The following is a 16,354-nucleotide window of genomic DNA, read 5'->3' on the forward strand; positions in this document are numbered from 1 at the left end:
TGCAGTTTTTGTAAACTGTTGTGCAATTGGGCATGAGGTCCATCGCAGTGACACTGCTGGAAAAAAGAGCCACATCCCTGTGTGTTCATCTCCCAGAGCTAAAGCCTGCCTTAATTTTCTCATTTTAGGGTTACTAAATGTTTCCCCTGCAAAGTCCCTTTGCCACATTTCTCTGACATGAGCCAGCAGTTTGTCTGCTTTGTGTCTATTTGTGGCTGATATGAACTATGACACATCCAGGGGGTCTTTTACAATTCCTGGTGACAAGGAGGGCTGTGAGCAGCAAAGTGTGTCACATATATTAGTCAGCTGCAAAGCTGAAACTGATAGCAGGGTATGAATAGAGCTGATAGTCTCATCTCTAGCTGATACTTCATGTGGCAGATCATGTTTCTGGGGATTCCTTTGCTTGCCCAGGGATGGATAGAATAAAGTCCTGCTGAATCCTGGTGAAAATATATTTGTGATGCTCAGATTGGGCTCAGATTGGATATTAGGAAAGATAGCAGCAAGGTTGGTATGTGCAAAATGCAGCACCAGTAGGGTTCTGGAGATGGCAATAGCTGCTGTGGGAGGGTGAAAGGAGGTAAAGACATTACTCACCCTGGAGGTCAAGTCACCTCCTTGCATCTCTTGAAGGAGGATAGAGGAAATATCATCCCACCCTCCCCAGTCTGAACCTGACTGAAAAGGGAATTAAACCAGCTTTTAAATCCCTGGAAGATATTGCAGCACTTTACATTCACGTTGCCAGTCAGGCAGATGCATTCCTTTAATTCCCATGATTTGGGCTCTTCCCCAGTGAGCAAGAAGGGAATCACAGCTGTTGTGCAAAGTGACTATGGGGACACCAAATAATTTCCATGGACTTGAAAGTAAACACCAATGAAATACTCCAGCTAACTTTCCAGGGAGTGTGCACATGTACTTGTGTGCCTTTGTCACAAGGAGAGACACAAGGTCCCCCTTTCTATCCCTGAGATACAAGCAATCAGCTCCAGAGCCACCATCACCATCCAATCACAACAGCCCAGTTCTTGAGAAGCCCCTTGACTTCTTGGGAGGGCTTTTTGCTTTCTCAACTCAGTGCCAGGAGGACAACAAGAGGATGATCTCTGCATCTACAAAGTAGTTGGGAACAACAACAGCATCTCTTGCTACCAAGAAACTTGTCACCATTTTAGAATACTCTTCCCCATCTGGCAGGGCAGAGGGAAGAGGATTATTCTGTGCGCTGAGATGGGCACAAGGAAAAGAGAAAACATCAGGGGAAAAAAGACAGAAAAGCTCTGCAAATGAGGAGTCAGCATAAACAAAGTGTATCAGCCCAGGCAAGAAGCTGAAGCACGACTGCACTAAACAAATCACAGTGGAATCAGCAACTGGCAAAGTAATTTGTGTTATTACAGCTGATGGAAAATTTCTGATGCCGCCCATGTTTGCTTTTGAAACACAGCTCAGATGTTTAATTGGCTCAGTTCACATCTAGATGATTGCTCTTTTTGTCTTTCTGGAGTGTATCAAACCTGTAGCTGCAGACAGAAACGTTTGGATGTGCCTCCCTGTCTCTGTCAGCTATGAGACAAGGAATTAAGTTTTGCACAAACCAAGCAAAGCAAGGGAAATATGGACTAGAATGGTCTCACCTAAATAATTTCAATCTTTCTGTTACCCCAGTTCTTTTTAAGTTCACCTCTGGCACTACCAAATAGTCCCGTGTTTGTAGAACATAAGATACTGTGAGTTAAAGGCAGGGGTAAAAACTGCATGTGTTGATGTCAGCAAAGAGTGGGTTTTTGTGCTTTTGTCACAACATAGGAAAGGTCGTTTTCCCTGTCGCATACAAATGCTTCTCTGAGCTCCCTCTGGCCTATTAATCACACCATTTCATGGAATACCAGGGTGGTTTTTGTTGGAAGAGACCTTCATGACCATCTCATATCTACCCTTCTGCCATGGGCAGGGGCACCTTCCATTAGATCAGGCTGGTCAGAGCACCATCCACCCTGGCCTTGAACAGTGCCAGGGATTGAAGTACAATGTTAATAATGGCTGAGTGTCTGTGCTTAGAAAGTTCTTCTCCCTCACTTGCTAGACTTTCTTGCCAAACTTTCCTCATCCTATGAGTTTTCTGGACATTGTCCAGTAAACCAACTTCTTCCTGCAGGTCAGCCCTGCATGGACAGGAAAATTTCAGCCAGAGGCATTCTAGTTTTCCCCAGTATTTCATACAAGCCTCACAAAATCATTAACCTGTAGGCAGCAGCCAGGATCTCAAGGTATATGAAACTGGGGAATCATGCTTTTTTAAACTTTAATGAGAAAAAGCAGCTTGGCTTGGTGCTGAGTCACAGATTCCTCTACTCCCTAGGCCTAATCTTGGCCAATTGTTCTGCCCATTAGAGGACAACCAAGTCTAGAAATAACTTGGCCAGATAATGTGTCTGTATGCTGGACAAGGCTGGGGAGGAAGGATGTTATTGCCCATTTCCCTTCTTTTCTCTTTGAGTGTGCTGAGAGCTGCATGACTACAGGCTGCCTTTGTGGAAAATGGTGGCAATGGCTCTGCAGACATGTGGGGGGGATGGTTCCTCAGTTATCAGGGAGTTATTTCTGAGCTCCCTCTGGAAGCAGAGGGAATATTTCTGAACTCACTTGGTTGTTCGTTTATCAAGGATATAACTCATTTAGGTTTACAGCTCTTTTCCAAGGAGGAGGGAGACCAGAGAGGCTCATTTGTCACATCTCCTCTCATTGTAAATCAAAAGCAGTGTCATGCCAGGAGACTCCCAATGTCAAAAGGAGAGGACATTTGGCAGCACAGCTCCCAGAGATTTTGGAAGCTGCTTGACACCAATTTCCCTGTTTTTCTTGAAAAAAAAGAGCCCTCACTTCAAAATGATGTGGCATGTGATAGCAAAGAGCAAACCAGAGGATTTGAAGGGACACAATAGCCCTTCAGCAGATGTGGTTCTACCAAAATATGGCTCCTCAAAGCCTGCAGTAAGGCCACTTGTAATACAGCAAACCAATTTGGGAATGCCATGGGTTCCCAACTCAGAGCCCAGAAGGACGGCTTCAGGATTAAATCCCTGTCCCAGGACTTTCAGGAGGCCCTCAGAAACACAGAGTTGAAGAACAGGACCATTTTAAACAAGCAGGTGTTTTTCCCCAGGAAAAAAAAAAAAAAAAAAAAAAAAAAAAAAAGTCTAACTATATGTGATTTAGTGCCACAGTTAGATTTTTCAGGGACTTCCAGTTTTGACCCCATGACTCTGGGCCTCCCAGGTGGCTTCTGCTGTTGCTGCTGACAGACACCAATACATGACCTGGTGAATCCTACAGAACCTTAGCAGAAGATTGAACCCAAGCTGCCCTAGAAGCAAATTTGAGACCAGAAGAAAACAAACAGGAAGCACAGAGGAGGTCAGCTGTTTGCTTCTCTATGACAAACAGGACTTACAGAAAATCCCACTACAAAGGGCCGACTGACAATGGCCAGTGACAAAAATGGAAGGAAAACATAGGCAGGCTCATGTTATTTGCTTCATCTACCAAGATGAATATTTTTCCTTCCAGTTACTGCTTCAGAATTCCTGACTGTGAAAAAGAGTCTGGAGATGAGCAATCCAGCACCACAAGAAGCCAGAGGAGACATGTTCATTCTCTCCATCAAAGTTTTGTGGAAGCCTTTGGTTCACATCCTGGGTAACACTGACTACTCACGGGTAAATCTTCTTGTGGGAGATGCAATGTACTTCTGGAATTTAGAAAATCATGGTCTATTCTGCTCTGTGGCTACAACTGAATCACCTCACTCAGGTTTTTTTTTTTTTTTCCTATTTTCTGAAACAGGAGAAATGTCATGCCCTACTTACTGAGACACTGAAATTTATGTGTGAAAAGCATGGCTTCAAAATGAAGTATTGTCACTTAATGCAAAATGAAGGTGTACAAAAAAACAAGGTAATGTGTGTGCCATTAAAATCCTAACACCAGACACCAGAAGGAGTTGAATTTGCTGAGATACTCCTGCTGTTCCTTTTCAGCAGGCATGAGGAAATACTGCTTTGCAGATAAACATTGTAATGTGGTGAATTTCCAGAATTTAATGAAGTCCATTATAACAGATGAAAATTAAGCTTTCATTAGTTTATGAATGCCTTATTCATTTTAGTTTTAGGGTATTTTTTTTTTTAATCGAGAAAGAATATTTTCTGTAAACAAGTGCCAAGTAAGACAGTAAACATCTTCTGCTCATACACCTTCATCTCCTCCTCAAGGCTGTCATTCCTGCAAGAAAAAGGCTCTTATTATGCCAGCCTTGCCCACAATCCTTTTTCAAACATCTCCCAGTGAGATGCACCCAACCCTAGCAACAGCTGGCCACAGCTGGCTGTACCAATGGGCCCTACAGAGTGTTTTCCCACTCCTGCCTGCCTCTGCGGGGTTCTTCAACTCCCATCTTCACCTTTTATAGTCACAGACACTTTGGGCCAAGAACAATAATATATTTGTTTTATGATGCTCTGGCCATGACAGGGATTTTATGGATGGCCACAGAATCATCTTCATAACTGTTACTGCCACACTGCTGATTAAAAGGGTCACACTGGCATGAGGGAATCTATAATGTTCACAGGAATTTATTCACAGGAAGGATACACCAGGAGTTTAAGTTTCTCTCTTCAGCTTTGGACACTTGGTACTTTGATCCTGATCACCTTTGAGAATAAAAGGGGAATTTAGCTCTTAAATGTGGTTTTGTCACTGGTGTCTCAGTTAACACCATCCATAAAAGGATCGTTTTCTTTGTTACACAGGACAATGCTGAGACCACAGACTTGAAATAGGAGTAGAATGATAAAAACTGTATCTTTTTAGCTAAAAAGGGACAATCATTAACCATGTAAATAAATGAGTGACTATAGAGTTTTAGTAACACTGTCCATTCTGTTGCTCATTCATGAAGAGGAGTGAAGAAAAAATGTTTCAAGGCTTCAGAAGGATTTTTACTTTTTTTAAGTGGATAATTACACATCCTGATATATCAGCACTACAGACACCTGCTGACAGCATGACTGCAAAACAGGACATTCTTGAGGTTGCAAGAAAACAGGCGCAAAAAAGAGAATCCTGTTATCAAATAAAATATCTGAAGACTGTGGGTCTTTTTTTGTTTTGAAGACTGAATGTTTTTTTCTCTGGCTTCTAAAAGCGTCATATCCTCAAATTCAAACAAGCAGATGGCTGCCAGAAACACTCTGAAACCACCAAACTGCTTGCCTTGGACACATTATTTTGATATATTGACCCCTTGACTCTCTCATGGATGTTTTATTTAATTTGAGTTTGACCCAAGGTGATTGGAGAGGATTTTAAAGTCACCAATGACCTCTGAACTTCGATGATGGCATTTCAGGGCATTTTATCTTAAAGAAGAGATAAGGGAAGAAATGGCCATACACTCACCATCCAATGGGGGCAGAAAATATAATCACATAACTTGTGGTTTCAGTCACAGCTGAAGTAAGCTGCTGAGGCCATACAGAGAAGAAGTGATACTAATAGAGGGAGAAATGTTTTGAAATATTGCAACCATGGCACCACCTCTTTTTGCTGGCACTACACAGCTACAGCGGATGACAACTTCAGCCCTACCTCCATGTTCTTCCAAGGAAGCAACCCTTAGTCATACTTGCTCCTGGCTGATTGTCTGAGTTTTAGCTTTCTGCCTCAGAAAGAGTGCAGAAATTTAATCTTTGATATGAAGTCTGGTCTTAGGAACTGCCAGTAGATAAAGAGCCTTGCATTCATTTTCCCTGCAACTCTGACTGCTCTTCAATCCTGACCTTGATTGCTCCCAGTAAGAGATAACACAAATCTCATTCCTCATGTAGACTTCTCAAGATGTTGTCTTGAGCTTCATCTCACAGGTGCTAAAAGGCTTTTCATGCAGGAGATAAGCTGAAGTTCTCTGATGAAGGATAAGGCTGATAAATTTGCTCCATGTGAGCCAGGGGACGATGTGGGTAAAGGTCACCTAGGAGAGAGAACTGAGCTGGTAGCACAGCGGGTCATGATGACACTGAATCATGATCAGGACATCATCTCAAGGAAAGGAGCAAGGCATTGCAGAGGGTACAATTTCTTCTGATGCCCTCTTTCTAAGTCGTGTGAAAAGAAAGATTTCTTTTTTCCTCCCTTATGCTGTCTGGGCTTCTCATGGATTCCTTCCATCCATCTGAGGTTCCTACTTCTACGCTTCCACCCATGTCCCGCACCTTTACGCACCCATGGTGTCACGGTGTGACCATTCCCTCTCAAATTCCTACTTCACCCACTTATCCTCACCAAGATTATGCTTTACTCATATCCGGGTTTCTTATTTCCCATCATTCTCATTGAACAACAGGCACTTATTAAAAAATGGGAGCATCATCTAGTGCAGCTGCTGACATAAGGGACCAGAACTGCAGCATTCATTTATGAAGATATCAGTGACAACTAATTTTGGTGCCATATAGATAAAATGCTGATTTAATTTATCTGGATCTAGTAAAATCTGAAAAGAGCTTATGCGAAATTGTGCCTATACCTCAGTTAATTAAATTCTGGGCTGCTTCTGGGAAGGTTGACAATTGTAAAATCGGTCTGCCAAACTTTCATTCACAGTTTCATTGCAAAGTCATTACAAAATATGACAAAACCCACCAAACTCACAGAGGTATGTGTGAACACATGTGGGAATGAGGAGCACCACATTTTCTCCCTCCCAAGGCAACCTGGCAGCTCGGAGGGGACAAGAGAACAAGGAACAGATGCTCTTGGTGCTGCCAGCAATACTCAATGTTGCAGGACCTTTCTTCCCCACCTGAAATACCTGAATCCGAAATCACCTCTTCAAGAAAATTATGGGAATTTTCACTACTGATGGTGCATGGAGAGGGCTGCCAGAGGCCTCAGGCCGGCCATCCATGGACCATCTCACCTTTCCCACAGCACCACAGAATCGTTTGAGTTGAAAGGGACATTAAAGATCATTTAGTCCAGTCCCTCTGACATGGGCAGGGACACCTCCCAGTAGACCAGGGTGCTCTAAGCCTCATCCAACCTGGGAGCACTTCCAGGGGTGGGGCAGCCACAGCTTCTGTGGGCAACCTGTGCCAGAGCCTCACCACCCTCAAAGCCAAGAATTCCTTCCCAATATCCCATCTATCCCTATCCCAAGTGGGAGCCACTCCCCCTTGTCCTGTTACTCCAGGCCCTTGTCCAAAGTCCATCTCCAGCTCTTCTGAAGCCCCTTTAGGCACTATAAAGGGTCCTAAGATCCAGGACACTGATTATTTTGGCCAGCCAGGCTGTCTGCTGTGCCTTTAGAGATGGACACCAGGGTGGATGCAGATTGTTTTCATTGGTACTCTCTGCATCTGGTTTGCTGCACTAAGAAACCACAGAAGGCTGAAATAAATATATATGCACCCTATCTGCTGGTCACCTGTGCCCCAGTCCCCTTGTGTTTATATTTGTGTTCATTATGACACAGGGAATGAGAGTGAGCATAAAACATTATTCCCTGGGGAATAGTGATTTTCAAGCTGTTACTCTGCAGGTAAAATGCAGGATGTTGGCAAGTAATGCCTGCAAAATTTGACGCCTTGATTTCTGTTGTGTGGATCAATATTAATAGCAATATTATATTTCCAGAGCTGGCAGAACTATTGATTATTTGGCATGTAGTAGTTCATTTATACTTGAGAGCAAACTGGGACACTGAAACAACAAATGTGCAGCTGTTAACAAGCAACACAGGACATTGAGTTTCAGTGACACAACTGGGATATTACTTCCTTTGTCTAAAATGAAACATCTTTAACATGTCAAAAGTATAATTTACTTATCTGACTCACTGCCATACCTGGGGAAAATACCTTTTTCCCCTGAAACCTGCAGATTAAGGTCATGTTTCCAAATATGTGCCAAATACAATCAATAATTTCATCCCCAATGTGACCAAACACTTGAGGTAATCATGAAGATAAAATGTTTTTTTTATATGTTTAAACAAGTATTAAATTTGATTACCTTGTGCATAAGAAGATGTCAATGAAAGAAGAGATAATGAAGCACTATACTGTGTTTGCAGGAGCTGAGCCAGAATTATTTCTTTTCAATGAGGTTTTTAACTCAGTGAGAAAAAATAAATACTTGTATCTATATATGAGTGTAAATATATTTTGATAGGATGAACTCAAAATAAAACTTTCTATATCAAACAAAGGCTTTACCTACATTTGAAAGACATAATGCTGTATCTTTTCATGAGCTTCTTTATTATGTATAAGTCTAAAATTGTCTCCTAGGGACACATTTAACTATCAAACTGCTGGAAGTAAATTATACAGAACACCTATCTTATAGCTGAAACTTTTTGAAAAAGGAACCCCCTCATGGTAAGAGAGAAAAAAATTAAAAATACTGGGTGGCATTCCCTGTTGCAAGAAAGAGCACCTCAATGACCTAATAATCTTTTTAGATTAGCTTAAAGAGGTTGGGGAAGTGACTAGTAAATATGCCAGAAATGTACTATACATTGCCTTTTGGGGGATAATATAGCCTTTCCTCTGCTATCAGCATGTTAAACTCTGCAGGCTTTGCTGCCTTAGCAACTGTCTACAATTTGGACAGGTCGGGATCAAGGGAGGCTGAATCAGCTTCTCCTGGTGGCTCCCCTCTCCCACTGCTGACAAACGGAGTTTAGAGTGAAGCAGTCTAGTTTCTCAGTTGGGCCTGAGCTTTTCCAGCCAGTAGTAATTAAATATGCTCAGAAATATTCCCAGGCGTGGAGGCCAGCTGGCACAGAGAGGTTGGTACCTCTGCTCACAACCGTGTCTTAACTTTCCTAGCCCAGCAGCTAAATGCAAACTGCTCACAGGGATGAACCCTGATCCATGCTTAAAGATAATTTAGAAGCTTGCTAGTTGTACCAAAAGTGTGCTGAGAGCTGGTTTAGTACTTTGAGTATACCCAGTTACATTCCTGTCAATGTCCCCAGATACCGTTTTACTTGCTTAAGTTATTGTTATGACATGTTTCTTTTCCTGATCAAGACTACTTCTTTCCAGCCAGAAAAAGGGAATTGTATGGCTGTAAATTTGGTTATGACAATAATTCTTCTGCTGGTTCATGAAATCACTCTTACTCAACAGGACGCGTGTTTACTGCTGTCTGCAATCTAAGAATCTTTGCAAGAAACCAGATGTGCTGTGTTTAAAGTGAAAAAATTGTTATGTGTGGAGAGATGAACTTCATAAACAAATCACTGTAATCCTTATTCCATTGCACATCACTGACGTCTGCCTGATACTACATTTTCAAATTTTTGTACTTTAAATTGCTTACCCCCAGAAAAGCATCCCACCTCGAGTACTTGCCATATGCTCTAACTGTGCTGCATTGGTGTGCTGGTTTTGTCTGGGGCAGGGCTCATTTTCTTCCCAGGGGCTGTTACAAGGCTGTGTTTTGGGTTTGTGCTGAACACAGGGTGGATGACACAGAGATGTTTTTGTTACTGCTGAGCAGAGCTTGCACAGAGCCCAGGCCTCTTCTGCTTTTTGCACTGCCAGGCTGGGAGGGGATGGGGGTGATTGAGAGTTTAGGAGGAGACACAGCCAGGACAGGTGACCCCAAGGGACAGACCATGTGACATCGTGTTCAGTTTATAAAGTGGGGGAAGGAGGAGGTCGGGGGAATGTTTGGACTGATGGTGATTGTTTTCCCAAGTCAATGTTACATGTGATGGGTCCGACTCTCTGGAGGTAACTGAACATGGAAAGGAGAGAATTAACTCCCTTTTTTGCTCTGCTGGTATGCAAGGCTTTTATTTTCCCTATTAAACTGTTTTTATCTCAAGCCATGAGTTTTCCAGCTTTTACCCTTCCAATTCTCTCCCTGATCCTGCTGGTGAATCCGAGTGAATGAGGGACTATGAGGGGCCTGTTGGGGTTAAACCATGACAACTGGGATACCATTAGATGTCCAATAGCAACCTTCTGTTCTGACCTGCAAAAGACAGAGCAAGCTGTTCTTGTGGATTGAATGAAAGCTCTTTTACTTTGAGGGGAATTGATTTTATCAAGGCAAGGCCATCTGGCAGAAGGTAGAGCAGCATTAATGTAATCCCAAACCAAGAGGGAAGTTCTTGGTACTGTGTCACCCAAATCTTGGCAGCCTCCTACACCCCACAGGGTCTCAAGGCAGAGCAGAGACACAGAGGAAATAGTTCATGCTATACTCACTTCACCATACACACCACAAAGCCTTCCCAGTGAAAAAGTTTCAAAGTTGCCATCAGAAACTTTTATAACAGCTGTTCAGAGGAGCACATCCCTTTGAATGGTTTAGCTCATGATGCTTCTAACAATCACCTGTGCAGCAACCTACTCATGCTTTCCAGATGGAGGTTGGGAGGGAGCTCCTTATCCTGGTGGGCTGGCTGTATTTCAGCAACGACACTTTCTCTGTGGACAGAACCAAGGCTGCCATCCACCTTTTGCAGTTTTGCCTGTTTTTCACAAGGAAAAGAAGGTGCAGACCTGTGTCACCTCCCAGCTCCCCTTTGGACATCTTTGTGGCCCTGGAAGAAGCAGCTAAAAAGCACCATGTGGGCTCACAGCCTCGATGTTTCACAGTGGCTTCCTGACTCAGAAAGCAATAATGCCAGGAGGATGCAGATTCCTTCATGCCAGCAGAAAAAAATGCCTTGTGATCCTGTCATCTAGTGCATTCACCAGCAGGCACCTGACTGAAGAGGCTGGGGGAGATGAGAGGAGACAGTGTCCTGCTGTGCACTTCTCCCACCTCCATGGCCTCCTTATTTTCAAAGAGTTTCCATTACTCCGTGGTAGCTATTGTTCTCCACACCTGGTGCATCATCATCCCCACTACACTGATGGTTTGGGATTCTCACACTGCCAGTTCTTCCTCCTGACACTGAAATGAGCATCTTGATTGGCTTCAGGAGGGGAAAAAACATGTGCAACTAGGACACCCCTGTGTTAGCAATGTACAGGATGATGCTGCATAGTCCATAACCAGCATGGGCTGCCTGGGCATATAATCATGCTCAGACAGGCCCAGAGGCATTCCACACCTATGTGTCTGCCCCTTTTCCTTCCAAAAGTGACCACAGCACCTGGGTCAAGCTTTGGCACAACTGCTGTTGATGTGCAGAGTCAGCAGTGAATAAGCAACCTTTTATGTTTGATTTTCAAGGAGGCTGCAGATTCCTCTTGCCCATTAAGATGAAAAGGAGGCTAATTCAAAGCTAGAGCCAAGTTTGAGGAGTAATTCTGCACATGCAGGTAAGAGAAGGTAAAAGTCATTCTTTGCTCTAGTTGGCCCTGTAAAATGAGAAATACTATCAGGGCTGTGCATTTTTTGAAAGATGCATTATTTCTTTTTTCCTTGGAAGTGCTGAAATAGATTCAAGCACTACTGTTATTATCTCTAAAATGACAGAGATATTTTCATGTGAGCTTCCCTTTACAGTCTGATATCCATATTCACCATGTGCATTCCCTTGATTCAGCAACTGTGGCTCCCCTGTGGTCCAAGGACTCAGGGTTCATTTTATGTTGCTCTTTCTGCCAAAATGTGGTTATTACAGATGGAAAAAAATCACAAGGTCACCCAGAGCCTTGATAGAAACTGGAGGGTAGGAGAATATTAGGCAGAAACCATTAGCTCTAATATCCAGTTGCATTTGGCAAACCTGAGCATATTTGGATTGTCTATACCAGCATTTCACTCCCCTCCTTCCAAATGATTGCCCTGGCCACAGTGATTAACCACCTGAATACACCTAAGAAGGATATTCACAGAAAAGATCTCATGATGAAAAGGCTATTCCTGGCCTTCTTTCCATCACATCATAATCTGTCCACTAATATGGCTTGAGATCTCAGCTGATCAAAAGGTCATAAGATGCTACTGCTAAGTATCACTCTGTCTCTGTTCAGCCAAAGCCATTATTACTCCATTTAACAGGCAGAGAAATGTAATAGCAAAGCCTTCAAATCTGTTTGCATAATAGATGAGTCTTGTCTTGATGGCATAATTCATGTTTCAGGGAATGACACCTGATAAATAAATCTCTAGTTCCCAGTGAATTTAAATAAAACACAGGCAAATCATATCTCTGTGCGCTGTAAATATAAAACTACACATAACATGAGTTCCCAATCTTCCACCATCTCTCTGCTAGAAAAAGCTATAAATTGCTGACCATCCTCAGACTCTGCCAAAATCAAGGGAGCCTGAATCTCTGAGTAAGTTGGAAAAGCATGGTAATAACAGAGGAGGGACTTAAAGATACATAACTCATTTAATCTAAAGAAATGGTAAAACTTTCATCTTTTTGTCATCATGCTAGTAGAAACCAGAAAGGTTAGAAAGGGGGGTTAGCAGCACATCAGTTGCAATAATAGAGTGAAAATAGGGGGAAATCTGTTAAATGAGTCAACCTGTTTCCCAGGGAATAACACTACAGGAGACAACTTTCAAGCATCCGGGGATGAACAAAATACTGAACCTTAACCTACTCAGCACCATGACTTGGTCCAGCTGGTCACCGTTGCACTGGTGGCAACTGGTCCATGTGATGCCAGTCATTGCCTCCAGCAGCAACTGCAGCCACTTCTCTGGCCATCCTGCTTCCAGTTCTCTCAACATGGGCAGGAATCACTGCCCAGAACAGCAGGGAGAGCGGGCACCACTGCCAAGAGCCACCTGCCACCTGAAGCCCATGTCTAGTGGGTCTGCAGTGGCATTTCCTTGTGAGAAATACCATTGGAAACTGTTTTGTGTTTGCAGCACACATGAAGTGTTGTCACAAACAAATTAAAACCCTCAGTATTTCCCAGATTATCCAACCACACTTTGGCTTTCCAGAGCCCTATACCAGAACCAACAGGCAGTTTCTTTAACTGCAATTGGCAGTCATTTTGCTACTCTCCATGCTTTCAAAGCTGAGAGCCATCAAAGATTAGGAGAAAAAATCATGAATGTTTTTCCCTAAGAAGCAGAACTAGTAATAGGCTTCAGGAAAAATCCTTCTAAATGCAAGTGATAAGTGTAGACTGTGTGAAGGCTGACAGGTCTGATTATAATTATCACTGCGAGGGGACTAGCACTAACCTTCCTCCTGGAAGGCAATGACAACTCCTGGAAGGGAACATGCAAGTAAATTATCATAAACAAAATAATTGCAAGTAGAGTTGTCTTTGTCTGGGAAACAAAACAAGATCCATATTTGGGGGTAAAAAAAAAAGCTCAAGCCATAAGAATTTATTAAATTTTATCATGATAGAAAATGACACTTAAAAATACATTTAAGTTTTTCTGACTTCAGAATGATGGAGTAAAAGAATCAACTGGGACACATGAAATGTAAGATGAAGTCATGCATGCAAGATGTGTTTGGAAATAAAGAATATATTCTGAAAGTACACTTGAAGAACATACCATGTATTTAAATATGAACAAGCAGTCCCAGAGAGGATGTTGGTTCAGACTGAGATAAATATTCAAAACTAAGAAAAAATCCAAACCACCTTTCCCCCTGTCTCACATCCTAACAGGAAGAAAGCCAAACAAAACCAATAAAAATCTCTTCAAATTGCTTCTATCCATATACATCCCTTCTTTGCATCTGTTCATTAACTGAAATACAATGGCATCAGCTATCAGCAGGGTTGTGAGGTAGGTAGGATAGTTAGTATTCCCTCAAGATCATCCTGTCCTGACCTTTCTGCTTTATTTGATGGCATTCCATTTTTCTTAGTCTGCAATTTTTTTTGTAATTTTTTCACTCCATTTCCATTGAACCCTAGGAAACAGAGAAGCTTGGGCAATCGGGACTCAAAGTACCTTAGCTTTTTCTTTCTGAAAACAGGGAAACAGATATTAGCTTAATAGGGGCTATAACTGCATAGGGAATGAAGAGAAGAGCCTCAGAGTCAAAAGCAGTTCTAAGAGTTTCATTCTCATTATACCTCAATGGAGTGGAGCAAATAAATTGTGCAAGGGGACATATGGAAGCTCAGTACACAAATGGCCTATTTAAAGCTCTTACTTCCTAATTAGGTCCTGGTGTCAGGAGGTTGGTAACAATTATTCACACATAGATCATTTGGATATGATACAAACTGTTCTAAAACCCAAACCATCATAATGGCGTGCATTAAAAGAAATGCAAATTAACAATTTAGACTCATTTGTTTAGTGCTTGGACTTTCAGTTTCTGTGATACACATAGCTAAATTTTGTGTCCAACATTGCAAAATTTTGCTGGGAAAGAGAAAAGGAATAAAAAAATCATCACAGCCATGTCCCCTTGTTCTTACCTTGTTCACAGATTTTGTCACTGGACTCTGCACAGGGAACCCACACTCTCTTCCCAAATTCTTCATCTGACTCTGTGGTGTTTCCCAAAGCAAAGAGAAAGAAAGAAAACCTTGATTGTAGGGCTGACTGTGTAGAGAAATGGTCACAAACATCCAGCGTTTTGCTCTGCCCTTTTGATTTCCTTACATGTTTCAGTATGACCACTACCATCACTTGCCAGCTGGGGCCCTGTGAGCACCCAGTGGGGTGGGGTCCCCCCTTGGTCCTGCAGTGTTCTGTAAGGCCCCCAAGCTTCCCCTCACCCCATACAGATGTGTAAGCTTCCCCTCTCAAGTGTCCCCTGTAAGCAAATTGGCATGACAGTAGTACCAGAGTTTTCCCCAGCAGCTGTGGGGCGCACAAAAAGCCGAGGTCTCAGGGACTGATGCTGTGGGTTCCTCTGACAACCTGTGCTATAAAAGCTTGGGAAGAGAGCAGGCAGGTGTCACAAGAAGCCAACACTCCTGGTAAGAGTTAAAGTAGGGAGCTGAAGCCAAGGATTACCACATTGCAAAACCATTTAAAACAGACTAAGTGCTCGTGATTCTACAATGTGACTAAAGCAAACCTGCTCTGCACTGTGCTTTGGTACTTCTGGTATGAAAATGTGGTCTTCCTCTTCCCTTCCTCCCCTCTCCTCTTTGTCCACCTCTCCAGCCCTTCACACAAAGATGAAATATTTCACATTTTCACCTGTGGTGGTGCAGATCACAAAATGTTTGCTTTGCTTTTCACTGATTTTGCCAAAGGCATCCTTTTAAGCATCAGTCTGTGCAAAGATAATAGGTGACACAATTCTCTATAACTGGAATCAGCAACAAATCAGCCATCTGCCACTCCAGGGGTCTGAGATTAACCCAGCTACTGGACCATGACCGCAAAGCATTTGCACATTTAGATTACAGAAATGTGAGAATGTGAGGTTACAGGTCAAAAAAAAAAAAAAAAAAAAAAAAAAAAACCCAAAAACCTGGGAGTGGGGAAAGTGTGGGGAGAAGGAATGGAAAACAGACTCAGAAGAGTCCTTTAGCCCTTTAGATTGACCCTTCCAGACACAAGTCACCTTATAACAACTCCAAATAGACAATGTTTCTCATTATTAAGTGCTAAAAGGATGAAGGATTTGAAGGAAGCAGCTTGAGACACATCAGATATCATGTTTGTGGAGAATATATCCAAAGACACGTCTTTTAGACAGGGAGAAATAAAGACAAAAACCTACATCTGCCTTGTCAAAACCTTCGCTCCTTGGGAAGCATGACAATCTGCCCAGATGGCTGACTTGACCATTTGGAAAGAACAAGAGCAGCATTTCTGCCCCAGAATGGACAAGATGCAGTCCACAAGCTGCCCTATGATCAAGATTTCAAGAAATGAAAGAGGTCTGCCTATTGAAATAACAAGCTTTGTGAATATCTCTTAATTTGTCGCTCCCAGTTCTCCTTTCTGAATAACAAACACTATTTTGCTGCTCTGCAGACATGGATGCTGTCACTCCACATTAATACCTACCGATGTCTTTGGGAGCTTCTGTATAAATCTGTTGGGAATTGTTATTTGATAACTGAAGTATTTGAACACTGAAGAAGTTTAAATCAGTAGTAAACACAAGCTGGCTCCAGATCTAGAAGCATGAGCAATGGTCTGTACAGTGTGTGGTGGGTCAGGACAAGAACCAGGGTCTCCTCAGGTCATGTTGACAGGTTTTATCCGCCACTTTCTCTTGCAGGTTAGAATCCTGCAGGTCCCTGAGACTCCCATCCTCAGACATCTCAGGTTAAAAGAGAGGTTCTGTCCAGAGGAACAGGTGTAGCTTCATCCAAAAGTATTAGTAAGAACATCTGGAAAATTCTGGAAGATCTGATCTGCAAGGAAGGACTGAAGCATTGTAATTTTTCTGTCTGGAGGA

At 42.6% G+C, this 16,354-nt stretch overlaps 1 protein-coding gene across 4 annotated transcripts in view; it reads right to left on the reverse strand.

Annotated features, from left to right (window-relative positions):
- SETBP1 (SET binding protein 1) overlaps positions 1 to 16,354 on the reverse strand; it is a 270,005-nt gene that overhangs the window by 131,317 nt on the left and 122,334 nt on the right. For 2 of the 4 annotated variants that reach the window (XM_072922716.1, XM_012577517.5), the window contains one exon: positions 14,406 to 14,477. The exons of the other annotated variants lie outside the window; for them this stretch is intronic. In XM_072922716.1, the coding sequence (XP_072778817.1) occupies positions 14,406 to 14,477 (72 nt within the window). The remainder of the gene's footprint in view (positions 1 to 14,405; positions 14,478 to 16,354) is intronic. 4 annotated transcript variants of the gene reach the window in all.

This window comes from Taeniopygia guttata, chromosome Z (assembly GCF_048771995.1).
Source record: "Taeniopygia guttata chromosome Z, bTaeGut7.mat, whole genome shotgun sequence".
Classification (NCBI taxonomy): Eukaryota; Metazoa; Chordata; class Aves; order Passeriformes; family Estrildidae; genus Taeniopygia; species Taeniopygia guttata.